This window comes from Myxine glutinosa, chromosome 6, assembly GCF_964187855.1.
Source record: "Myxine glutinosa chromosome 6, kmMyxGlut1.1, whole genome shotgun sequence".
Lineage (NCBI taxonomy): Eukaryota > Metazoa > Chordata > Myxini > Myxiniformes > Myxinidae > Myxine > Myxine glutinosa.
This window is the reverse complement of record NC_136266.1, coordinates 130554462-130582245: the sequence shown is the minus strand read 5'-3', so window position 1 is coordinate 130582245 and position 27784 is coordinate 130554462. Positions and strand designations below refer to the sequence as shown.

The following is a 27784-nucleotide window of genomic DNA, read 5'->3' as shown; positions in this document are numbered from 1 at the left end:
TTTATTTATTTATTTATTCAGTACATAGTGATAATGTTAAAAACATGAAGCAATGTAAAAAATAAATTACCTGCAAATGAAATATTACTGTCCCGAAATGTAGTTTTAAATTAATAATTTGTTCAAGATGGATCGGATGTGACGCAAGGGTTTGGCGTGGCAAACGGAAAAGGCGTAAGGGTGGAAGTTGTGGAACACCCCGGGCACCCCCTCTTCGTTTCGTTCGCTTTCGCCACGTGTAGTGGATAAGTGAAGGATTTGGTGCGGTCTGGGGCTGCATTTGTATTGCGTTCTTTACAGGACTTTCAAAAGTTCTTCACCAATGGAGAAGAGACGAGGTGAGGGGGAAGCTTTCACGGACAGATTGCTTCAACATTTTTTTTTCTAATTTAGTTTTAATAATATTATAGGCTACATGGACTTGGAGAATCCAAGTTGGAGGCCACGTGTGTGTGCGCGCCACCGTCCATGTTTTGTGTCTCCAATAATTCAAACTGTCATGATCACGATCGGATTCTCGGCTTTAAAATTGGTATTTTCCTCAAAATAAATCTTATTCTTTCTTCCTCTTGAAATATTCGGATCTCGTATCATGACGTGTTTACAGAATGACGTTTAACCCAACCCCAACCCCAACCGCTCCGACGAATTACCCAAATGCACCCAAATGAAAGTAGGGTGTAACTTTGATCAAATATTTATACTTCATTAATGTCTAGGATCAACCTATGTGGGTAAACTTACCGCCACCTTGGTCGCTTCAGCACGGATTAATTAATTAATCCTGCAGATGTATACCGAGTTATGTCCCCCTGGCCTAAAATGGCTGCCACCGATCGGGCCGGTAAAATTTGTAAAATTATATTCGCGTTCGTTTTCTTGGACGTCAAGAAGCACACCGTAACGTTTTACTGCATAAAATAACCTTCCTTTACGTAGTGCGACTTACATTTGGGTACATTGTGCTTTCATTTGGGTAAATTCACTTACATTTGGGTAATTCGTTGGACCCAACCCCAACTTCTTCCAATCGATTCCTTTTATGTTTTCATTCAACGAAATGGAGGAATACATAACCTCATTATCCCAATATCCCATCAAAATAATATATTAACGTTAACTCTCCATTTATTTACTTAACCATATACGGTACTATAACTATAGTAAAAGGGGTGTGTATATGTACCCCAATAACTCGTATTACATATGTCTGAAACTTACTTATGAGGGTTTGAAACGAACTGACAAGCTCAGCTTTCATTTGGTACCTTATATGTATTATATGTATGTGTAGCTGCTATAATGACCCCATAATTCACCAAAATATGAAAATGTGCCAATGGATCACGACGGGAAGCGAAATTGGTCACGTTTTGAGGGTACTCCCATACATTGGCCCCAAATGACAAGTTCATCCCAACTTATGCAATGTTAACATTTGATTTCATGTTCAGGACACTCTAGGTCTCGGGCATCAGAAAAATATAGGGTCGGAGGTTTGTGGGGAGGGGGGGGGGGGGGTGCACGGCTAGCTATAGTAGCCCATGGCCTAATTAATACCAAGGACTAAAAAATGTGACATGGTACATGCTCCTTGTTTGAAGCTCACCATTTAAAAGGATAGAGCGCGGACAAACAACCATAACGTGTTCATAATAAGGCTTTGATGAATCTACTGTTCACCTGTGTCAAAGTTCCGTGTAAGGGAACTCCTCTTTTTATGCCCCTGCCCCCGTTAGTGGCTGGAGGCATTATGTTTTCGGGTTGTCCGTCCGTCCGTCCGTCCGTATTGGCTAAACCTCGTGTTCCTCAGCAACCACATGTCCAATTGAATGAGAAGAAACTTTAAGGGTCAGAGCGACACCCATGCAGAATGTTTTTAAGATAATTGGGATGTAATAGGTCATGCAGTATGGCAGCCATTTTGGATTAAACGCAAATAATTAAACATATTTCTCTGAAACCGCTGATTGGAAAAATTTGAAACTTGGCAAATTGTCAAGTACTCCCAATGGGGAACAAAAGCCTGATAATGATGGCATCATAGGTGATGTGGTATACCAGCCAAAATGTTTTAATCAAATACCTTATCCTAAAAATCTTAAATTGCATGCACTTGATCTATGACCCATTTGTATTGAAATATGCAATTTATGACATCATAGGTCACATGGTTTGGCAGCCATATTGGATTTAACCTAAAACCTTAAAAAAACAACTTTGCCCAAACCACTGGATTAATCGACTCAAAATGTTCCATGTGTCATTGACTAGGCATGGCGATTAAAACTTGATCACGAAAACGTCATCAGTCACATTGTGTGGCAGCCGTATTGGATTGAAGAAAAATATTAAATAATTATATCTCTGAAACCGCTTACCCTATCGATACGGAATTTAACAAATGTCATCTAACACCATTGCTGCATATCCTTTGAAAATTATGACATCGTAGGTCATGTGGTTTGGCAGCCATCTTGGAAAGAAAAACAAACCTCATCCGATCAAAACAAAACTTCACAGACCCTACCCAAACATATGTAGTGTCCATTTTTGATGTTATATGATGTGTCACGTGGTTTGGCAGCCATATTAGCTTGAAAGCTGATATAAATACATTTTTTTAAACCTTCTCCGAAACCTCTTCACTGATTGATGTGAAACCTGTCATGTCTGATGAAAATGTGATACTTGAGAACAGCTGAAGGGATTTAAATCAAACTCGTTTATTTTTATGACAGTGAATGAGGGCATCCACCCATCGTCATGGGCAGGGACTAAGCGTAGGCATATTGGCGACGCAGTCGCATTGCTCTAATTACATTGCTCCCAGAGGACAGGGTATTGCACTTGAGTCCGTTTGTCTTGTTTGTCTGTCTGTCTGCTTGTTTGTTTGGCCGCATAGAATAAATAAATATGATTTTCTTTGCAACCGTTTGTCCGATTAAAAGGAAATTTTTACCATATAGTCTGGGATCCGAGGCCTGGAAATGTGTAAAAAAGTGATTTTGAAGTGACACCCCTGCTATAAAATGTTTGACCCCTAGATCATGTCTGTGGGGGTGTTAGCCACCAGAAAAGTGACTTTAGCAAGGTAGTTTGGATTGCGCGAATTCTGTAAGGACGTTTATTTAACTTGGGGCGTCAACTGTAAAAAAGCAAGAAATTTAGGGGTAGGGGAAATTCAATTGACCATATATCCCATAATACAGTGGTGAGTGCAACAAATTACCACTCACTCTTTTTAGCCGCGTCGCAGACGCTGGTCATACAGTGCCCTCTGCTGTTGTTGTTGTTCTTGTTCTTCTTGTTCTTGCAGAGAAGACAAAACCTCAAAGCTCCACCCATTCTGGGAACCATAGCTCCACCCATTCTGGGAGAGGCTTCATATAAACAAATATCCACCATTTTATTAACTCGCATAGCTTTGAGGCCTGTTTTGTAGGCCCGTGGTGTCTTCCTCTCTCACACAGTTTTATTTCAAATCAAATTCGATATATCATTTCATTTTTCACAGTCGCTAACATAGTTTTAGACTCGGTTGAAAAAAAACAGGAAGAAAATCCGATGAAAGTTGCCCTTTATAGAACGAAATGAATTCTCAAAGGCCTGTAACTTCAAGTCCATTGAGATATATTTTTTTTAAATCGCGGCATGGTCAGTCATACACCGCCTGAAATAACAGACGGGAAAATGCCGAGATATATAAAAAAATTCGTCGCCACACACGGGGAATTGCCGAGATATATTTTCACTTTGCACAAAAATAACATCAAGTAATCGAATCAATAGGAATGTCCTGTGCCTATAACATCGACGTTATAGGCACAGCTGCATCTAGGCATTGTGTAACGTCGACGCGGCTTTTGTTTTAATTAAAACTTTTTGTACTTGTTGTTATAAAGTTGGCTTTTATATGAAACATGATTCAACGTGATTGGACCATCCATGAGGTCAGCAGAGGTCAAAAGGTCACGGAAAGTGGGTTAAGCTGAAAATTTAGCTCCTTTTTTTTTTTTTTTTTTTTTTTTTTTTTTGTGTATACAACATCGAGGCTCGTGAAAGAGCGAACATTTATCACACAGAAAGACAAACCGACACATAACCGACAAACCGACACATAAAACAAATAACATCGGGAGCGGTAGACAAGATGGGGAGAGAGGGGGAAGGACACAAACACAACATTTGAGAGCAGGAAGCGAGAGACATGGAGACATCGAGAGATATGTGGGAGGGAGAGGGCTTTGGGGGGGAGGCATGGGAAAGGGGGTGGGAGAGGCATAAAACATATGGACACTGCCAGGACTACCAGGAAAGAAGTTGGAATTACAAACAAGGTGGATCTGGGGTGAATTAGTGGGGGTAGAAAAGATCAAGGTTTTGGATGGGGGAAGATAAGAGATGGTGGTGAACAGCTGTTTTAAAGACCTGGAGGGAGGAGTGGGATTGAAGGGAGTGTGGGAGTTTGTTCCAGAGGCGGGAGAAAAGAGGAATGAAGGAGTGAAGGTGAGCAGAGAGCCGAGATTTCGGCAGTTTAACCATCAGAGGCTTGCTGGCAGATCTTGTGCGACCTGTAGGAATATTTGGGGGACAGAGCACAGAGAGAGCTGGGGGAGCAAGGCCGGAGAGGAGTCGGTAGAAGACAGAAAGACCACCTACCTGCCTGCGGTGAGTGAGTGAAAGGCCCTCAGAGATAGCTTCATTGCGGGAGATTCCAATGATTCTGAAAGCTTTGGTTTCAACAGCGTGAAGCCGAGCTAGGTGTGAGGCAGGAGCACCAGCCCATAGGGGAGAACAGTATTCCATTGAGCTGCGGATGAAAGCCTTGTATGTGGTGAGGAGCTCAGGTGTGCCTAGGAAGGACTTCGCATGACGGAGGATGCCCAGTCGGCGACTGGCTTTGCAGGCCAGCTTGGAAATGTGGTTTTCCCAAGAAAGATAATGGCAGATAGTGAGACCCAAAAGCTTGAGCGACAGAACTTCTTGGAGAGGATTGTTGAGAAAGTAGATGGGAGGGTTGTCCAGTCGATCTTTTTGGAGAGACATAGTAAGAGTGTGAGATTTGTCAGGATTGAAAGACATGTTCCACTTGTTTGACCAGTCTGTGATTTTGTCCAGGTCTTCAGAGAGTGAGGAGGCTGCAGACTGCCGATCTGAGGGAAGAGGAATGGAGCGGCAGAGAGTGGAGTCATCAGCAAAGAGATAGAGAGGATTTTCCAGAGAGTCGGAGAGATCATTGATAAAGACCAGAAAAAGCACAGGGCCCAGCACACTGCCTTGGGGAACTCCAGCCTGAACAGGAAGGGGAGATGAGAGAAATCCATTCAGGGCCACACGTTGACTACGACCAGAGAGGAAGTCCAAGTCCGTAAGCCATGCATGGAGATTTCCATGGATACCATAGGAGTAGAGTTTGGTGAGCAGAGCTGGGTGCCAGACCGTATCGAAGGCACGTGATATGTCAAGGGAGACAGCTCTGATTTCCTGTTTGGCATTGAGGACCTCCATCCATTGTTGAGACAGGAGAAGCAGCATGTCCAGAGTAGAGTGACCTGGTCTGAATCCAAATTGATGATCAGAGATCAAGCCATTGGAGAAGAGGAAAGATTTCATATCCGAAGCAATGATGGATTCCATGACTTTGCTGATAATTGGGAGCAGGCTGATTGGTCTGTAGTTAAAAGGATCTGTTTTTGCACCTTTTTTGTGTAAAGCGGTAATGTTTGCTGATTTCCAGGATGCTGGCAGATGATCTTGAGCAAAAGATAGGGTGAAAAGAACAGAGAGAGGGTGAGATAGAGCGGCAGAGCAGGATTTTAGGACCCGTGGGCTGATGCCGTCTGGTCCAGTTGCAGAATCAGAGTCGAGGTTAGACAAAAACTCCTCCACCTTGTCAGGAGAGAAGGACACAGAGTCCAGGAGCAGTTGGGTTCGACTGGGAAAGGTGGGAACAGAGAGAGATGGGTTTGGGACTAAAGATTTTGAGGCAAACACAGAGTTGAGGCATTCGGCTTTGTCACGTGCGATGTCAACTGTGTGGCCATTTGAGGTAAGGGAGGGGATGGAGGGGGAACAAACACCAGAAACGGATTTGACCAGACGCCACCAGGATTTGGAGGAAGGAGACAGGTTTGAGAGTTCGTTCTTGAGTGAGGAGAGATAGTGCTTCCTGGCACTCCTGAGGGTAGACACACACTTGTTCCGAGCTTGGTGGAAGGAACTGAGATTGCCTTCAGTTGGATTAGCCTTCCAAGAGGCAAAGGCAAGTTGTTTCAGGGCAACTGCCTCACCACAAGATTCGGTGTACCATGGACGGGAGGAAGGGTAAGACAACTGAAGACGAGATGGGATAAATCTGTGCATGAGAGAGATCAGTTTGCTTTGGAAGAATTCCCAGGAAGAATTGATGTCAGAGGCAGTGGAGATGGGAGACCAATCCAGACGATTGATGGCTGCTTGAAGCCCGTCCCAGTCGGCCTGAGTGAAATGCCAGACTCTTCGACGCTGATGAGGCTCTCTGAGAATGGCCAGAGAGATGTCCACGTTGACAAGCACATGATCAGAAGAACCGATTGGAGCAGAAGAAGAGCAGCAGACATTAGCAGGGAAGTTTGTCATAACCAAGTCTAGAAGAGAAGAAACTCCATTGGCTGAGATCCGGGTCGGGAAATTGACAGATTGTGTCAATCCTTTATCAAATAATTCACATATGTATATGTCACAATATGTTCTTTGCATCCCTCTACTGTTTCTGGCCTATATTGATCGTAATAGTGATGGTTTACTGTGGTGGTTGATGCTTTTCATCTTTTGTGTGGTGCTAGTGATTAATATGCTACATTTGTTTCAGCAACTTGCTTCACTCTTGCTGATCTTTATGATTACCATCGATCTTCAGCCTCCCTAGCTGGAGCAAGCTTCCTTGTCAATTATTATTTACCACTCAACCAACGACATATCGAAATTCCCGTGTGGAAGCACTGAATGACATATCGAAAGTGAAACGGGTAGCCATATTCCTTTTTCTGTCAGGAGCTGAATGGAATGCTGATTCCCGTCCAAAAACCGTAAAGTAAGAGCGAAATATGAACTTAGAATAGTTAGATAAGAACATTATATAGTTAGGAATATTTTGTACATATTTTCCTGTCATTCAAGCAATTATCGGTTCACTAGCGTTCGAGAGAAAAGTATAGGTAAATTTGACTAGTTTCCTCATTGAATCTTGAAATATTATAACGTTGTGAAATCAATGATATTTACGAATCTAATATATTTCACAGTCGACCCTGATTTACGACACGTGATGGTGTTGATTGGTTTTGTGTGGCGTGGGGAATATGTTTCATTCTGGCCTGGCACCAGGTTCGCCCGAAGATTCGCCTGATGCGAATACAACATTATTAATTTTGTTCCATTTGTGGATTGTATGAAGTCTTAGAGTGTCTTTTTATTTCTTACAGGTGCTGACCCCTGGCATATAAAGATGGAACCTGTGGCTGTGATAGCTGGTAAAGGAAACAAACGCAAACTCTCTTCTAGTGTAAGGGACTATTCGAAATGTATCATCTGCCAAAGTACAACAGATGATCAGGGACCTCTGTATAACCTGACGAAGAGAGGGTTCACAACATTCAAGAATGCGGTGGAAATAAGGAAGGATGACGTTTACAGCAGAGTGTGGGACGATCTGCAGAATCAGGACCAATTTCTTTCAAAAGGACCAATGTGTCACGAAAAATGCCGCAGTAGTTACACCCTCAAACGGACTTTGGACAATCTAGTATCCGCCAAATGGTTTAAAGCCGAGCAAGGAGAAACATCAGGTGAACGGGAGGGCAGGAGGAGTTTAACGGACTTTAAGGCAGTGTGTTTCCTGTGTGAAAGGGAACGCGATTCCAAAGGCGATAGGACATTAACTTTAGTCAGCACAGTTGACAGGCAGAAGTCAATCCATGATAAGGCAAAGGTGTTGAGGGATGACGCGGTCCTTTTGAAAATTGAGGGCCATGGTGATTATTGTCTTGACCTCATAGCTAACGATTTCCGCTATCACTTGAGGTGTATGAACAATTTCATGAACAGACGATGTAAAGCTTCGGAACAGACATGTGACGGTAAAGGTGTCACTGGATATGACAAAGGCTTCCAAATGCTTGTTTCAGAAATTTCACCTGGACTTCTTATTAACAAGCATGTCTACCACCTTGGCCAGCTGACCAATAGATTTACGGAACTTCTCTCACAACAGGATGTAGTCAGTAAGAAACCCTACAGAACTGATAGGTTGAAAAAGCGATTGTTGAAGCACTTTGAGTCTGACATTCAGGTCATCACATTGAAGGGTAGAGATACGTTAATATGTGCATCTTCTTTGACCGTCAAAGAGCTATGTGATGAAGTAGTCTCTCTGCAGACTGAATTAGATGAGTGTGAGCTTCATCCAGATGACGAGGAAGAGGAGGTACTGCTCACAAACGTGTCAAACAGTTCATACCACGTGGCAAAACACTTGAGGGCTGAAGTGAAAAAATTCGGAAAGGTAGGGTGTGCAATCCCAGTCAGTGATGAAATTGAAATATCATATGAAGGTGCCTCTAGTCAAGTCCCGGTCGACTTGTACAATCACTTGGCATGGTTACTAACAGAGGGAGATGAGTGTCTCGGTGAAGATGGCAAAGTCGAGCTTACCAAAGATGATGAAGAGAAGGTACTGAATTTGGCACAGGACATTGTAGGATGTCTTAGCAGGCAGCCACTTCCCAAACACTAATCGGTGTTGCCCTACATATTCTGAAGCAAACACGTAGTAAAAACCTTGTGACAATGATTAACAAATTTGGACACTGCATCAGTTATCCCACTGCTCAGCGACACATCACAACAGCCGCCAATGATGTTTCTGAACGAGAAGAAAGGGAAGGGTTGTTCATTCCACCAAACATCACACCAGGACACTTTACCCACTACGCATTGGATAACTTAAACTTCCATTCAGAGACACAAGATGGTGGTAGTTTTGATGCTACAACAAATATAATTTATCAGTACACATTTGAGGGAGACGGAAGTGGGGAGGTAGTGGGGGCAGTGCCCCTTAAGAAAACCAGGAAACTGACTATCAGTGAACCAGACAAATTCGTTCCAGTAAGTAGTAAACTGACACTGAAGGACAGAAGACAGGCTAGGTCATTACGTAGTGGGGCGGCTTAGCCCAAATATTCAAAAGAATTGTGCATTTTGTGATACAAGCACCAAATTTGGCACACTAGTAGACTATCATATTATGAAAAGATCTGGATATTGGGCCATCTCAGATTCAGAGATTTGATTTTTGCAAGATTTGCAGATTTTGCAAGCTGAGATTGCAACGCCAGGGACGGCCGACTCCTTCCTACGAGCTGCCCACGTCACCCGCACAAGAAGAGCTCATCAAATCACTGCAGCGGCACTGCACATCCTGAAACACCGTGCGTATGAACGCCACTGTATGACATATGCTGATGATGCAGAAGACCTGCCTGAGTTCGAAGACTGGTGTCACCAGAGAGGAGAAGACATTCCCAACTTTCAGTACTGGGCAACTGTGCTGGAACTAGAGATGTTGGTACTGGTCTACGTGCGTTCTCTGCGGCAGGCTTCATTCACGACGTACCTTGATGCCCTGACGGAACTGGTCCCATGGTTCCATGCCTTAGACCACACACACTATGCCAGGTGGGTCCCTGTTCACCTGAGGGACACGGTTGCACTCCCAATGAAGCACCCAGATGTAGCCAGAGAATTCAGGGCTGGCAACTTCACTCTACAGAAGACGAAGAAGGTGTTCTCTTCGATCCCAATCGAATCGAAATCTTGCAAAAATCAAATCTCTGAATCTGAGATGGCCCAATATCCAGATCTTTTCATAATATGATAGTCTACTAGTGTACCAAATTTGGTGCTTGTATCACAAAATGCACAACAGGTTTGCTATGCTGCTACACTACGTGATATTGAACTTCCTCATGATGACAAGGGGGAAGCCTGCTTTCTAGCTGACAAGAACATCGTTTTGTTCCTTCTGAGGATGTATCCAACACAGTTGATGACTGGTGAAAACGACAAGGACACTGGTAGCCTGACATGGAGCAGCTTCTTTGAATACAGTTCTGGGCAACATACAGAGAAAACAAAGATTGGTTATGGACCATTGCTTCCACAAAACCCAACCAACGCAGATGTAGTCCAGACCTCATTGGACTACTTTGTCTCCTTGAGTCTTAAGATGGGTCAGGCTAAGACGGTGGTGACTTGTGACCAGGCGATATATGACATAGTAAAGGGGTTGTTTAGGAAGGAATCAGAAAAGTACAAAGATGTTATTGTTCGACTTAGAGGATTCCATATTGCCCAGAACTTCTTGGGATCTATTGGATTTTTCATAATGGAGAGTGGCATAGAGGACATTCTGGTTTCTAGTGATATCTGTGGTCGGGGTACAGCCAATAAAGTCATGGCAGGAAAAGATTATTATAAGATGGTCCGTTATCATTCATGGTTGAGTGAGGCATTGTTCATACTGAAGTGGGAGGCATTTGAGAAATGGCTGTTGTTCGAGAAGACTGAGGAGACACTTTCTTTGCTTTCGTCTCTGCTTGAAAGTCTTAGAAATGCCTTTGACAGGAAAGAGAAGGACGAATTTGCTGCACTCATGAAGGAAGTCATGAAATGCCTAGAGTCACTGGAGTCGCTCTGGGGAGATTTTGAGAAGGGATTAGGAGTGACAGCCCATCTTTGGAGCATGTACATAGACATGGTGCTTATCCTAAGGCGTTACATCCATGCTGAGAGAGCTGGGCTGTGGCAACAGCACTTACAAGAGGTACAGAATATGCTACCCTATACCATTGCTTCCGGCCATAGTAAGTACATGTCCTGCCTTCCGATCTATCTCAGTGAGATGCAAAAGCTTCCAGAAACAGCACCAGAAGTGCACGAGGAGTTTGCAGCTGGCAAATTCACAGTTCACCAGACTGCAGGAGACTTTAATGGTGTGTGGACAGACCTTGCCCTTGAACAGACCTACAATAGGGAAGGCAAAACAAGCCTCTTTAAGGGTATAACACAGTCTGAATCAGCACGAGAAAAGTACATCAAGGCTCTACCGTTCATGACCTCTGTCTCTGAAAGTGTAAAACAGATGGCACACATGGCCTCGCCGCAATCTGACCACCACGAGAAACTGAGGAAAGACGACATGGAAGACGTGTTGCAGATCAAACGGACCGTGGAAGAGAAGATGCAAAACCCATTCGATCCTTCACTTGCGACAGATAAACTAATGAACATATCCACAGGTCAGATTCTTGCAGCAACTACCCTGGTAGATGCCAAACGTCTAGGCTTGGAGGCAATGGATGCTGCCACGACGGCGAATGCAGACAAGATTGTCCAACCGAAGATAGAAACATTCGCCACGCATCTGAAGAAAAGTAAGAAAAAGATGGACACTGTGAAAAGTCATCAGAGAGGAGAGTGCAGTGACAAGGGCACTTTGTTTCGCACAGGACCTGAGTGATGAGGCATGGACTGAGGCATTTAGTTACGAATGGCTTGAGTACCCTCCCTCGTTTGAGCCAGAGAAGAATGGATTTTCCATGCGCAAAGGTTGCAAATCCAACTATCTATCCACTCTACAGGCAGAGGTTGCCGAGTCATGGGAACCGTTAAGAGTTGCCTCCTTCTGCATCTGATGCAGTTTATGTAGTCGATGCAATGGCATTCATCCAGCGGTTCAACACACTTGGTTCGAGTACATTTGACCAACTTCAGGAAAGGTACAGGAACAAACTCTTGAACATGAAACCCAGACATTGCACTGAAGTGCATTTCGTGGGTGATCAATATGATTTTGGGTTAAAGAGTCTAAAAGGGGATGAACGCCAGAGACGGGAGTCAAATACCAACTTGCCAGAGTTTGTTCCAGCGGACATCATGAAAATCCCTGATTGGAACACATTCCTGTCAAACCCTTGTAACAAGACCAATCTGCTGTCGTATCTTGCTTCACGTTGGTCCCAGGAGTCATCCTGGCCTGATGGCTTCTGCCTGGTCCTTGGGGTCAACGCCCAGGCAACTCGTGTGACGCAGACGGAACATACCAATGTTGATGAGCTGTACTGCCCTAACCACGAGGAGGCGGACACCAGAATCTTTGCTCACATTGCTAGCTGTGACAACAACGTAGTTGTCATTCAGGCTACAGATACAGATATCATCGTCTTGTCAATGTATCATTTCCCTCGGTTGACAAACGTTGTTGAGTTATGGGTGGAAAAGGATGATCTGTTCCTCCCCATCCATGACTTGGTGAATGAGTTGGCCAAAGCAGTTGGAAAGGACGTATTGGCACTCACAGACACACTGCTCATCTCCTACATTCTGTCAGGTTGTGATTCGGTGAGCTATCCTTTCAAACGGGGTAAGAAGAGAGCAGTGAAAGTCGCACTCCAGCATGTTGACAAACAGCCAGCGTTGTCCAATTTCATCCGACATGAATCCGGACCTTCTGCACATGATCAGGTGATAACTGAAGCACGAAGCTTCTTTTGTGATCTCTACGGCAAGCCAGGGTATTCATCCCTGGATAAGCTCCGCGCCCACTTGCTTGCATCTAGCAAACTAGATCTGCGCTCCCTTCCTCCAACAGAAGATGCTTTTCACTTCCACGTTCTCAGGAGACTTTGTCAGATCAGCTTATACAAGCAAGCTTCACTCAGCAATCCAGTGCTTCTTCCACCTGAAGAGTATGGCAGGAGTGTGGATGGTGACAGGTTAATTCCTGTCATGAAGAGCAAGCCATCAAAGCCTTCTGCTGCGAAGTTGAAGTACTGCAAATGTAAGAAGAAACCGAACTGCCTGAGGAATTGCCCTTGTGCGAAAGCTGGAGTACCATGCATCATTGCATGTGCCTGCAATGGCGACAGAGAAAAAATGTGGATGGCTTCTGACTGATGACGGTGATGATGATGAGTAAATAGAGGTAATGACACTTTTCCAGACAGTATGTGGTATGACTTGTCGTTTTAAAACATGTTGAAGAGTACCGTGCAAATAGTACCGTGCAAATAGATAGTGTGAATGCCCGATTTTGGTGATTTTTTAAAAGTTATGCAAATCTAAAGTGACATACATGCCAATGCCAGTAAGTTAAGTTCAGTCGGGGCATTTCTTTCCCAAAAACATCAGAGGGGTACAAACAACATATTTTGGGTGTAAAAGTTTGGCTATATTGAGCTTGAAGTAAAATGTGATTTTATTTACGAAAGGAGCTAAACTTTTAGCTTAACCCACTTTCCGTGACCTTTTGACCTCTGCTGACCTCATGGATGGTCCAATCACGTTGAATCATGCTTCATATAAAAGCCAACTTTATAACAAAAAGAATGAGTGGTAATTTGTTGCACTCACCCCTGTATTATGGGATATATGGTCAATTGAATTTCCCCTACCCCTAAATTTCTTGCTTTTTTACAGTTGACGCCCCAAGTTTAAAAATGTCCCTACAGAATTCGCGCAATCCAAACTACCTTGCTAAAGTCACTTTTCTGGTGGCTAACACCCCCACAGACATGATCTAGGGGTCAAACATTTTATAGCAGGGGTGTCACTTCAAAATCAAATGTTGAGGTCTCGGATCCCAGACTAATAGGTGCACCTCCTCCTGTAGAATTTTTAAATGATAATTATGACGTCAAATGTCACGTGGTTTGGCCGCCATCTTAGAAAAACCGAAAATTTTTGTACCTCTATTTCTGAAAGCGCTGCATATAAAAAAATGATACATGGCTCATTGTAAAAAACGCTCCCTGCGGAATAACATTTGTTAATGATGATGTCATTGGCGTCTCCATTATGACGTCATAATTCAACAAGTACAAAACTTTATCCGATCAAGATGGAATTGGTTGAGCATTATCTCGGGTTTTATTGGTGGAGGGGAAAAAATGATGTCGTCATCGGTCGCGTGGTTCGGCCGCCATATTTATTTGAACACAAAAGCCTTAAAACCACTAAAAACACGTCCTGGCGAGGGTCTGCAATCTCTGATTGCTCTTTCTTTTTAATTGTGCTGTTGGCAAACTGGTACGCCACACCAAAGATGCAGCTTTTGATGCGAGAACAACACTTGCAAATAATTATGCCTTGTACATTCCAATAGAAGGTCTGTACCCCACTATAAGCAGACTGTTTTCAAGTCCAAAGAAAGTAACAATTGTAATGGCTTTGTATCTGCTACATTGCAGGCCACAGGCGTAGGATTTCGACGAGAGAGCGCTTGCAGATGAAAGTAAAGGAGCACAGCAGGAAGAGAGAGGGGAAGTATAGCATTGCCCAGTTGTTGGAGAAGGTGAGATGACCAGGTAGGTCTTAATATTTTTCAGATGATTATGTAGTTTGTGTGAATGTGAATGTAAATGTTATTTGTAGTTCACTTGAGTAATCTTTAAAACAGTCTAGGCTAAAATAAGCACTTTATCTCGAGGGAAACCTCACTATTGCATAATTTTATCAAACATTTATTACCTCCACCACCAAACGTGGATGGAGATTATGTTTCACCCCTGTCTGTGAGCAGGATATCTCAAAATGTTGTGGACAGATTTCGGATTAAATTTGGGGGGACAGGTTGGGTGTGTGGGACTAGGATGAAATGATTAGATTTTAGTGAAGATTCAGATGCTATAATTTTATAGTAATTCTTCAGCATTGAGAGATGGGGCCAAAAATTATATATAGCACGATATATCAAACAATTGTGATGGAGTTATGACAAAACATGGTGGATGAGTTGAGTAGGCGACAAGAACAAGCCAATTAGATGTTGGTTCAGGTCCGGATGCAGATGCAGATCCGGCCTATCAGTGGGATACAAAACAAACTGTCCAGCCTGGTGGAGGATTGTGCTCTACTCTCTACTACTCTACTGTCATTCGAGTTGGGGCATAATATGACGTCAATTGACATTTTCGGTGTTATTGGTATTATTATTATTTTGGTTTTTGTTTGAGAGATGACATTGCATTTGAGAGGGATGTTGTAGCAAAGACCGCACAAGGGTTTCCTTATTGTGGTAAAACCAATAGGAAGTAATGTGTCCATTTTATCTGTGCTTCCATATGGAACTTGGATCTCGTTGAATCTGCCCCCACCCTCCAACAGCGTGAACATCATGCTGTTGATAACCCGGCCACGTCTTACTTTTATCATAATAAGTGCCCCATTCATAGCAAAATTTGTATGTTGATACATATCATTGTTTCCATGGTGCTGATGACGCTTCCTGTTTTTGTTGCCACAGGTGCAGGAGTGCATCGAAAGCTGTGATGTAGAAATGGCTCGAATATTCTGTGAAAGGGCACTTGAGATGGCCCCCGATGACCCACAGGTGCTGGACATTGCAGGAAGCCTGTACGCTGAGCTTGGCTTGGAAGACAAGGCCAGGAGCATATCCTTTAATTTTGAGAGCACGTTGACACATTAGAGCTTTGTAAATCAATAACAGCATGTTGTATTTTATTGAACATCCCCTCCCCTCACCCCCCACCCTAACAACAGTACGTTATTCTGCAGTTATTGAATGGTGTATTCTTTAAGTGCTTTTCATGAAAGACGTAAAGCTTAAGGAAGGAGGTCCAATAAGATTGTGCCCATGAAGACTTAAGAGATTCCTTAGACAGTGGTGTGTTTCCGTGTGCTCCTTGACCTTGTGTACTGCCTTCTGCATGCCATCGACGTGACCCCTGACAAAGGACATGCAAAGTACATGTATCTGGGCCAGCTGAGTTCTGCACAAGAGGCAGTTGTTTTATTCAGCAAGGGCGTGGAATTGATGCAAAGAAGCCTGGTCAGCCAATCGACGCGAGGCGCAGTAAGGGGTTACCACGTGCAAACCACCATGCACAGCCGGTTTAATTATTTATTTTAGTTCTCCAGAAGTTTTTGAACATTATTTTTGTAAAGGAATTTTCTGTCGCTTCTAACATTGATTAAAGACACCTGTGTTACCTTGTGATATGACGATGAAATACATTTTTTTGGAAGTACATATATAAAAGTTTCGCGAACAAACTCGATGCATGCTTGAATGTTCTGTTAATAAGCACGAGCAATATGCTGCCCGAGTGTTGAGGATTTTGGGCTTTTGGACTGGCATCCTGGAAATTGGGGGTTAAATTTCAGGTGAAGTCAGCAGTTTTTAATGATTTGAAATAAAAACGTGAAAACTAAGCTAGTTCCAGGAGAGTTGCCATGTTGCTATTGGATTGGGAATAAAAACACTTGGCTTGCAAATGGCCTTCACCGAGAAGGTAATCTGAGGTCATTTTAGTCTGTTCTACATGTGACATTAGTTCGTACACTTTTTAGTTGACTTGCCATTGGGATAGGAACCAAAATTGAGCTTATGAAAGACTTACAAAAGTACCTGTCCCCCAGAGACTGGAAAAGCGAGCGAAAATGCCCGTCCCCAGTGACGGGAAATGTTCAAGTTATTTTATCAATTTAAATTATTCAATGGATTTTTAAAAAGTTAATTCTGTGCACTGATAAACTCTTGCCTTTTCAATCAGACCAATTTGTTGTCCTGTTTGTCAAAGATTGCTGTACTGGTCACTTTGGCCTAAATTTGCAGCCTCAAAACTGTCTCTGTCTCTGTGGCTGTGGCCGCAAAGCCCATATTGATTCCAGCAAAAAAATGTATCTGTACCTCGAGTATGGAGTTTGGAGGTGTGTGTGTGTGTGTGTGTGTGTGTGTGTGTGTGTGTGTGTGTGTGTGTGTGTGTGTGTGTGTGTGTGTGTGTGTGTGTGTGTGTGTGTGTGTGTGTGTGTGTGTGTGTGTGTGTGTGTGTGTGTGTGTGTGTGTGTGTGTGCGCGCGTACATAATTGCTGCGCAAATCCTTTGCCTTTAATACACCATGGTCTGTTCTACCAAAGCAATTTTTTGGGCTCACGATACAATCCCAGACGTGTTGGTAATCTGACACAATACCCAAATGAGTGGTCGGAATTTTGAATTTTGCCAATGCTAGCAAAGGGATCGCCCAGTTTAACATCCATCCGTTGGACGGGCATACACCTCAAATCACTCTGCATGTGAAATACCATGATGGCATTTTGGACTGATATTCAAACCCAGGTTAGACAGATTTGAAGTGAGTGTGCATATCCTACCAGCCTACCCGAATCCCCTTCTCTAAGTATATTTTAATGCTCAAGTTCTGAAAAGCTGTGCTACAAGTTTGATATGTTTGTAAAGCTCATCTCATAAGCAGGCTCAATGTTTTGGACAGTGTGTTTTTCCTGACAAAGAGAACGTCACACCTCAGGAGGTGTCTTCGGCTTACTGCTCCATTGCTGAAATCTACCTTACAGACCTCTGGTAAGCTTTGCACCAAAAATGTTTGTGTGTGTGTGTGTGCGTGTGCGAGCTTACGTGTGCATTTTCTGTATATGCTGCAGATATGATATGTGCATATGTGAAGAAGAAATAAAATGTAACATGTTTTTCAATGAAAGAGACCTGTGTGCTGAAGTTGGACGTAGCACGAAGGAATTCTGCCCAGCATTCTGTGGCTGTGCAATCAGACATCGTGCGATATTATACCTTACCGCGTTTGCTCAACGTGTTTGGCCAGAAACTCGTTCTGGAGCCTGGCCAGTGAGCTTAGCGGGATATTTGTGCTTCATGTCGTCATGACTGCTGAATGAAAAATTGTGTATTTTAAGGTTCGTGTTTTTTTATTATTGTTGTATTTATTTTACAGGAGTTATCTATGTAGTGGTTTGAGAGGGTCATTAACCAGTGTGGCAGCTACATTCAAGTGTAAGGTGTGCACAGAGGGAGCTGCAGATGGAGGAAATGTTGAGTTGGATCTTGGAGACGGTGTGAAGCTGGAAGGTGTGAAAACATTTTGTTACCTAGGAGACATGCTGAATGGAGAAGGTGGATCAGACTCGGCAACGGTTGCTAGAGTGAGATGTGCATGGAAGAAGTTTCGGGAACTGAGTGGCGTGCTGATGAGGAGGGGAGTGTCGTTGAAGCTGAAGGGAAAGGTGTATGCTGCATGTGTGAGAAGTGTTATGATCTATGGGAGCGAGACATGGGTAATGAACGTAGAGCAGCAACGAAGGCTGGAAAGGGTGGAAATGCGAATGGTTCGGTGGATGTGCGGAGTATCGTTGAGAGAGAGGAAGACAAATGATGAATTGCGAAAGATGATGGGAATAGAGCGTGTGATGGATGCTGTGAAGAGAAACAGTTTGAGATGGTTTGGTCATGTGTTGAGGAAGGATGAAAGTGACTGGTTGAGAAGAGTGATGGAAATGAATGTAGAAGGAAGTAGAGGACGGGGAAGACCGAGAAAAACTTGGCTAACGATGGTGGAAGAAGAAATGCGGGCAAGGGGGTTAACAAGGGGAGATGCAGAAAATAGAGCAAAATGGAGAAGATTGTCATGGGGACCGCAAGGCTAACCCCCGCTCTAGCAGGGAAAATGGCCTTAAAATGCCTGTTGTTGTTTGTTATTTTACAGGAGCAAGGCTCATGGAAGAGCAAGGTAGAACAAGAAAAAAAGAGATTGGGGAGTGGGGAAGAGAGGAAACACCAAAACTACAAAGTAAGATGGTTGGATTCTGATGGGAATGATGAGAGATGGTGGTTCACTGCTTTCTTGAAGTTCTGAAGGGGAGGGAAAGAGAGACAGATCAGCCTCTGGAAGGTGCTTCCATGGATGGGAGAAGCAAGGAATAAAAGTGTTGATGTGCAGTCAGCCTGGATTTTGGAGGCCTATCCAGGAAGGGATTACTGTAAAAAAAATGCATGTATCCATTCCTGAAGTAGAGGTCAGAGAGCAGAAGGAGCCATATCAGAGCATATACGGTAGATAACAGAGAGACTACCAACCTGCATGCGATGTGACAGCAACATGCCCTGTGCTTCACCCTCATCATGAGATTCCAATAATTACCCCTTGCATGTGAAGCAAAGAGCAGGGTTAAGTAATTGGTTCATGTCTACCAGTCTCATTAGTTTATGATCGAGGAACAGCTTATTTAAATTCAATGTTATATTTTGAACATGAATCAGAACATGAAAAGTTTGCCGTTTTACCATACTTTCGCTCTTTGTCCCGAACGCGCATGCGCAGAAAGGAGTGATATTTCTGCCTGGCAGTCAAACTAAATTGAAAATCATTCCAAACAGGAAACTTCCTGTTTTAAGGATGTTATAAAGGACACAAACAAGAGGCATGAATAACTAATGTAACCTGTTGGAAAGGGTGATGTAATACACACTGGGTAAGATGGCAGTGAAACCGGGAATTACTTTGTTTAAGTGCCTTTAAACCTCTCTTAAAACCTTAATTAAAATTGACTTGTATGCTTGAACACTAGGACACAAATCGTCTTCATAATACTTCCATAAACCATGGTATATATCATTATGTAGCAAGAGAGGGCGTGGCAATCCCGTGGCATGTGAGAGGGACAGTTATCAGGGTGAAGACTCTGACAATATGGCTTTGTAATTACGAGGCCAATTGACGCTGCGTTCTATGGTGATTAAAAAAGCCTCAATCTTCTAAAATGTGACTCAACATCGTCTTATTACAGTGTACAAGGGTAAAGTAAAAGTTTGATTCAGTAGCGCTAAACTTCCGGATTTTAAAAATGATCTTTAAAAACATTATTTTATTAAAAGTGAAGTATATAATTGCACAGTGTTCTCTGAACTCGCTAGTTTTAAAAGCTTTGGAGTCCACAGAATCCATGAGAGATAGGTGTGATACTGGGGTGCTCACCTTTAAAGCCTTTTGGACTGTGAGTCGCTGTGATTTTCCAAGGAATGACATAGATTGCCAGAAGATGCCCCATCTCCAGTCAGCTTTGGAGGCCAGCTTTGCTATGTGGTCGGCCCAGAAAAAGTAATTTCCTTCAACATTTCCTCCATCTGCAGCTCCCTCTGTGCACACCTGACATTTGAATGTAGCTGCCACACTGGTTAATGACCCTCTCAGACCACTACATTTTTGATGAACCCACTCAGCGCACATTGTACATTGAATGGAGTTCACTCCGACATCCTTCCTGTATTGGTTTCCGATAAATAATCCAATAAATTGGTTTCCGTCAATTTCGAGCAGAACGGCCTGTCCGATTAAATTCATTTTTGCAGTGTGTGTTGGGGTTGAGTAGAGTTTGACTTTTTTTCTAAACGCTTAATGCTAATGATTTCAAACTTGGTACATGGTTTCCTTATGATAAGTTACAGAGCAAGTTCGAACTTCACGACGTTTCGATCATTTTTGACAAAGTTATGGCACTTTGAACTTTGGTAAGGGACATGTATTGCAGCGCAATACTCAGAATGCTTGTTTATTTTTGTTATTTTGAATTCATGGTTCCAGAATTAGCTATGACGGTAAGCAAGTAGCTGATGATCCACAGCAGACCTCTTAATGCAGCCAAATATATTGTATCAGCCCTGATCAACAGGTACCTGTAGTCGCTCACTTTTTAGCAATGGCTGTTATAAGTTGAGACATTTTTATATTTATTTTGGGTCAGAATTTATCCTTTGCTTATTGTCGTCCAGAGCAACTTGGGAGTGTTACATCCTCATTGATTTGTGGTGGGCAGTATCCAGGAAGAGGCTGCAGAACGATGCAAGGAGGCCTTGGACAAGGCCCTGGAGACATGTCCTAACAATGTTGAAGCCCTTCAACTAATGGCCAGCTTTCTGATCAGCTCTGAGAAACCCCAAGTAGGTTCAAATCGTGCAATTTAAATTAGCACCTTTTGCTTTTATTGTCTACATTGTAGCGTGGGTGAGCAGCATGCATTTGAGGTCATCATTTTTAGACCATTTCTGGATTGTTATCCAGCTGGGATTTTTGTACAATCACATGTGCATGGGTACTTTCAGGAAGGAAAGCGGTTCCTGATGCAGTCGCTAGAAGTCTGGCTTCCTGGTTTGATACAAAAGAACACTTCACAGGAACAAAGTGAGGTTGCAGGGGAGGACAACCAGGAATGGGAAGACATTGAAGAGGAGGATGAAGATATATTGCAGGTACCAGCTAAGATGCATGATCTCGTTTTCACCCCTCAGCCCAATGGGTGAAGGGGTATTGTCGTCACGGGCATCGTCCGGGCGGGCGGGCGTCCGTCAACTTTTGGTTTCCGTCAATTTCAAGGAGAACTGCTTGTCCGATTAAATCCATTTGTGCAGTGTGTGTTGGCGTTGAGTAGAGGAGGTTCCTTTCGAAATTGGGCGTGCTGCGATTTTCAATATGGCAGCCATCCGGGCTTCCGTCAACTTTTGGTTTCTGTCTATTTCGAGCAGAACGGCTTGTCCGATTAAATCCATTGTTGCAGTGTGTTGGGGTTGAGTCGAGGAAGGTTCATGGGCACGCTGTGATTTTCAATATGGCCGCCACAGCAGCCATCTTGAAATTTGTTTCCGTCAATTTCAAGGAGAACGGCTTGTCCGATTAAATCCATTTTTGCAGTGTGTGTTGGGGTTGAGTAGAGGAAGGTGCCTTTCGAAAATGGGCGTGCTGCGATTTTCAATATGGCCGCCACGGCAGCCATCTTGAAATTGGTTCCGTCAATTTCGAGCAGAATGGTTTGTCTGATTAAATCCATTTTTGCAGTGTTTGTTGGGGTTGAGCAGAGGAAGGTTCATGGGCGCGAAATGGGTTCATGGGTTCATGGGCGAAAATTTCATTACTTGCAGTTCCTACTCGGTATACAACTTCGCTTCAAATAAATTATCATCAATGCGTCCTTTCACCATGCATGGGCTGAGGGGTTACACCCGCTTTAAGGTGCTATTTATTCCACAAGTAGTCCATTTGTACTTTAAACCTGTTCTCGTTTTCTGTTGCCTGCCTTTTTTTTAGTGCAAACCACACCACAATCAAACCTTAAACATATATTGTGTAGATGCTTAAGGCATAGCTGAGACTGGTGATGATTCATGCACTGAAAGGTTTCATTGGTGGAACACGATAAAGGTGAAGTTCAAGACCTTTTACCAGGCATTCTTGTTATCCTGTTTCTAGAATCTTCCAGCATATGAGTTGAGGATAACGACTGCCAAGTTGCTGCTCGAGATTGAAGAGTTTACTGTAAGTTGCACATTGCTTGGGCACACATTTCTGGAAAAAAAAAGAGGTGACTGTGTATGTCACATGATTGATTTGAGCAACGTTTATAGATTGACTTGCGAGGTTAGGCCGAGAAAAATATATTTCCGGTGTCTTGTCAGACCAAAGTTCCAGAATTGATGCGGCGCTGCGGTTTTTTTTTTTTTTGAAAAGCATGGATTGCACATATAAAGGTGTTGTTTTTTGTGTCCTCATGCCTTGCGCTCCTCCTCATCTGCCGTGGCGCCGTCCAGAGAGAAATTAGACAGCCAATTTCCCGAGATAGCGCGCCGGCCCGGCAACATGCATTCATTATATGGCTCCTCATGCTCAATCGCGTTTTCGGCGAGAACGTGACGTCACGGCTCACTTAATTGCAATTATCTCGTCTCGGCGCCGCCTCAAGTATACGCGAATACTTGAGGCGGTGCGGCATTGTTTATGTTCATGTGCTCTATAATTTATGATGTGCTCTATTATATAGACGGCGCGCGCTGTTGTAGGTACCGTTGGAATTTGGAAAAAAAAAAAAAAAAATTGTTGATGCGCAGGATCAAAATCGATGCGCGCGCTGACCAGAGACTGGAAATATATTTTTCTCGGCCTTACGCATGCTACGCACGGGTGGGAGGTCGAATGCAAACAGACAATGCGGAAATGGCAAATGCTAAACCAAACCATGAACCAACTAGAACGGCACTCCGTAGAGAGCATACCTCCACCTGGTTGGCCATGTCACTCAATGGTGAAGAACCGCTTAAAAAAATTAAATAATTGTCATATCAGAATCCATATTCAGATCTTCACGAAGATCGAATCGATTCTTCCTTGTCACACACACAACCTGTCCACCAAGATTCGTCCAAATCCATCCTTAACTTTTTGAGATATCCTGCTTTGTATCGATTTTGGTCCTATCTCCCAAAGGTGAAGAATCACTTAAAACATTTCTAGTATCCGAATCCTGATCTTCACCAAAATCTAATCATTTCGTCCGTGTCACATGCACTACCTCTCTGCCAAATTTCGTCCGAATCCGTCCACAACTTTTTGAGATATTTTGTTCACAAACAAATAAGCAAACAAACAGACAGGGGTGAAAACATAACCTCCATCCACCTTTGGTGGCGGAGGTAATAAATTTCACGTTCCTGTGCCACGTTTAGTTGAACGTCCGGCATGGACAGCCGGTTCATGAAGGACTTGGACGAAACACTTCCTGCAGTTGAATGTTTCTTTACCCATTCAATGGCGAATTCGCGAATGTCACGGGTGGAAACCCTCGACGTCATTTCCTTTAAACTCCATTAAGATAATTCCAATCACAAATTAATACTCTCGTATTAATAGGACAAAATGCAATGCTACAAACACTCTTAAGGTAAATGAATGTAAACTCCTATTTGACGTGATAACCAATACAGACAAATCTGCTGGCTAGAAAGGTTCGGATACATAACACTTCGTACGAATCGAAAATCACAATTGTATTGAGGAAATTATGAAACTTCGCACCCACCTTAGGATGGATAAAAGCAGCGTCGGTCGGGTGGAAACTCAAAATCACAATTGTATTGAGATATTATCAAAAACACGAATGGCGGTTGAACATGCAGTTGAACGGTTGAACATGCAGTAAATGGCGAAACTGCAAATGTTTCTGCCGAACTTCTGATTGCCTTTACTTCCGGATCAGGATCAGTTTCGTACACATCTAAAGTCAAAATCATAATTGTATTGAGGAATTTATGAAACCTCCCACCTACCAACACCCACTGGGACCCCAAAATGTTCCACAGTAGGTTTAGCGGAAGTAGCCCCAAAACTGAGGGAGTAGTTTGGAGACTGGCAGACACTCCTGTTTTATATATATATATATATATAGATGTTGGTGGTATTGCAATATCTTAATAACTTGTTTTTGGGGTAACTGTAGTGTTGATCAGTAAATGTGTGGCCATAAGACCACGTGCTCCATGTCCGTGCTGTTTTAATTTTTTTTTGTGTGTATGTTTTTACACAGTTGGCCGTGGGAGTTCTTGAGCGTCTGCTGGAAGAACAGGATGATGTCGTACAGGTGCGAAATGCTTCGTCAGTTCTGGCCGATTGAGAAATGAAGCGACGGGGTTGGTTTTCCTTTGTCCATTACTTGGTACCGTTTTGTGAGAAAATGAACATCCATGGTGTGCGTGCGTGCATGTGTAGGTTTGGTACCTTCTGGGCTGGGTGAATTTCCTCCAATCCAAGAAGTCGAGTGTTGAGGATGAAGAAGATGACAGAGTGTCTTCCAGGACTGCACTTCTCCAAGCCAAAAAAGTACATTTATTGGATGGAAATTGACAATAACATCATCAAATTAATAAAGATAGTTACGTGCACAGTGTGCCCAAATTTCAAAAACGTGCACAGAAATCATTTTGCAAGAACCAAATCACATAATTAAAATGTTAACACAACATTCGGTGGCTGGTAAATTATTCGATAGATGCAAAACGCAATCACTTCAGGGTATGATGTCATCACTCCTCGGTCACATGGTTTAGCAGGGGATTCCCTTAGCCCACGAAAAAAGTAGAAATATTACAATACCCCCCCCACCCACGTGAGGTGCCAGTCGGATTAGCGTTGGCAAAATGGCCTCTGAAAAATTCCTCATTCTCTTCAGTGCAATGTGACTGACATGTAGTTCGGAAGTGCTACGTACACTGTCTAAACTTCCAGGTGCATTTGTGCATAGGTAATTTTGAACCTTTGTTAATGTTGAGTTGTTGGCACACAGGTCCTGCCTTGTTAACCACAATGTTGTGCTGCATGGCGTGTGACAGCTGGCAGAAAAGCAGTGCTATGGAGATGATGAGCTGATGTCTCACATGGAACAGCTACTTGGTGAGTTGGGCCCAGCACCTGATGACGATGAAGATGAGAATGAGGTTACTAAAGGAGAGCTGGAGCCAGAGTTGGACGTGAGCAGTGAGGATGACAACCAAATGGAATAATGATTGGAGTTATGATAACTTATGAGGACCTTTTGGCAAAGTTTGCTTCAAATGTTGATGTGGCCTTACCTCGAGAAGTTGCTGACTCTAACAACACGGATGTGGGATTGTGTGTCGCAGTATGCTATACACCTGGAAGCAGCCTTAGTGTAGACAGTGACTGCTTTGATTCGCTGAGGAACAGATAGTGCAATATGAACGGACGTTGATGGTTCTTCATGAAGCTATGCTTGTTGAAACTTGTGTTCAAATCAATTTTTGCTTTTGTTGTATATGATTGTAAATATATTAATTTACTTGGTGCTGTGATCATGCATTTGGGGTGGGGGGTTTATAATTAAATGTTCTTCAAAAGTTACAATGCTTTGTAATTATTTATTTTGCTGTTTGTATTTTTCTCTTGATTGGTTTCTGATCAATCGTTGATTGCCTGCCTCTGCAAAGTGGTGCAAAAACCACTTTTTCGATACGTAATGGATGCTCGTGTAAATCACAGCCACCGAGATGAATAAAAATAAAACATAGGGGCAATACCCCTGGCGCTCACCTGGTAGAATAAACAGTATATTATTATTGCACTGACTAATGGTATTTTAAACCAATTTCAATGGTTGCTCAAAGACAGGACAGCATGTAGAATCATACTAACATAATCATAAGACTTTAAAACAAACAAACAAACAAATACCTATTTTGGGGGTAACCCCTCCTCCAACCTCGTATACCTCCTCAGACCCTAATTTTTCTAATGCCTTGAACAAACATTGGTCCATCACGGGTGATGAAGGTTGTGGTCAAGTTTCATTGAAATAGTGTTTAGTTTCAGAGAAGAAAGCAAATACCTAATTTGGGGGCAACCCCCCGTAGACTCCAAAAAGGGGCAGATTTTTTAATGCCATGAACAAACATTGGTACATCATGGGTGATGAAGGTTGTGGTCAAGTTTCATTGAAATTGTGTTTAGTTTCAGAGAAGAAAGCCAATATCTATTTTAGGGGGTCAAACCTGGACCCACTTTGACCCTGGTAAACCCCCTTGGACCCCGATATCTTGAATGCCGTGAAGAAACCTTAGTCACAACACAACTATTATAATTTGTGCCAAGTTTGGTCACAATCCCTTCAGCGGTTTCGGAGAATAAGTTGCAAGTGTTTACGGACGGATGATGACGCGTTATCACATAAGCTCCCCTGAACTTCGTTCCAGGTGAGCTAACAAGGAGCTGATACTCCAGGCTCCTGCCTTTTGGGTGGCATAAGGAATACATCTATCAGCCATGATCCTGTGTCTGAATGTCAGCCATGATCTTTCTTGGGCAAACCACATTTCAAAGTTGGTTTACAAAGCCAGCAACCGACTGGTCATCCCCTGTCATTCAAAGTCATTCCTTGGCACACCTGAACTCCTATCCACCTACAAGACCTGCTTCCTCAGCTTCATTGAGTACTGCTCTTCCCTCTGGGTTGGCTACCCTGCCTCACACCTTGCTCAGGTTGACACCATGGAAACCAAGAACTTTAAGATTATGGGCATATCACGACACTATCATGGACAGATCTGCTGTGTCGGTCTTCCACCACCTTCTTTTTGGTCTTGCACCCTCTGCTCTTTCCGTGCTTTGTCCCCACCACCCAGGCTTCTGCAGGGATCACAGGGTCCACCACCAACCCCCTTCTGGTGAAATTTCATAAATCCAGCATCACTGCTCACCTCCACTCATTTATTCCTCTTTTTTTCCCCTGCCTGTGGAACAAACTTCCACATGCTCTTCAATCTCATTCTACCCTCCAGGTCTTCAAGACAGGTGTTCCCCACTCCCTTGTTTGTCGAAGTCCTCCTCTATCTTGGCCTTGTTAGTGTTTCCCCCTCTCTCTCTGCTGCATATGCGTCTCCTCTGTTCCTTTTGCATCCTGTTTTTGTCTCAAGTTCTGATTGATCCGTTTAGTGTGTTCGCTCTTCCATGAGCCTCGACTGTGCATACAAATATATATATATATATACGTCGGTGTATGTAATATGAAAGCTAAATGTTGAACGGTTTTTGAAATACCATGTACACTAACTAAAAAGGACGTGGACGGATGATCGGTCAGTCGGAGCTCATTTTAATATCGATCTGCTGCTCGTCGGCTGATTGTCTACGTCTCTTACAGGGAGGGAGACCAAAGACCCTTTCTTTACCACCGTCCGAACTCCTTTACTACTGGACTGATCGCTTGGCCGAGCTGCCATTGTCAATTCTCCACTTATTTTGCCCCAACCCTTCGTTTTAATTATCTTCATTGTCTCTACCTGATCCTCTCGCCATTCTCTGCTTTCTCATGTAAAACGTGCTGTCTTTTTCGGCCGCTCATACTTTAGTCGAGCTAGGCCCGGGATCAGTCTAGTAGGCCTATATCTAACTTACCTACAAACTTTGTGTCATCTGCAAATTTGGAGTCTTCCAGCTTCGCCAAAAATAATTTAACGTCTCAATGTCATGTTGTTTGTGAGTTTGTTTGACGTTTACAAGTAATTATTACCGGTACATGAACGTTTCATTTCGCGTTTTGGTTTTTCCTTCTATAAAAGGTAGAAAGTTCTGACTCCTTA

At 43.2% G+C, this 27784-nt stretch overlaps 1 protein-coding gene across 2 annotated transcripts; it reads left to right on the top strand.

Moving 5' to 3' along the window:
* Positions 1-140: 140 nt before the first annotated feature.
* LOC137430298 (uncharacterized) lies at positions 141-25723 on the top strand. Of its 2 annotated transcripts, none has more exons than XM_068121072.2 (11): positions 141-338; positions 14292-14395; positions 15347-15493; positions 15761-15916; positions 17337-17425; positions 20686-20809; positions 20972-21118; positions 22113-22178; positions 24220-24273; positions 24402-24512; positions 25022-25723. In XM_068121072.2, the coding sequence occupies exons 1-11, from the start codon at positions 323-325 to the stop codon at positions 25190-25192; spliced, it is 1185 nt and encodes a 394-aa protein (XP_067977173.1). In that variant the 5' UTR covers positions 141-322; the 3' UTR covers positions 25193-25723. The 2 variants fall into 2 exon arrangements, with proteins under 2 accessions (XP_067977173.1, XP_067977174.1); XM_068121073.2 differs by having other exon boundaries at positions 154-338; positions 14292-14408.
* Positions 25724-27784: the final 2061 nt, after the last annotated feature.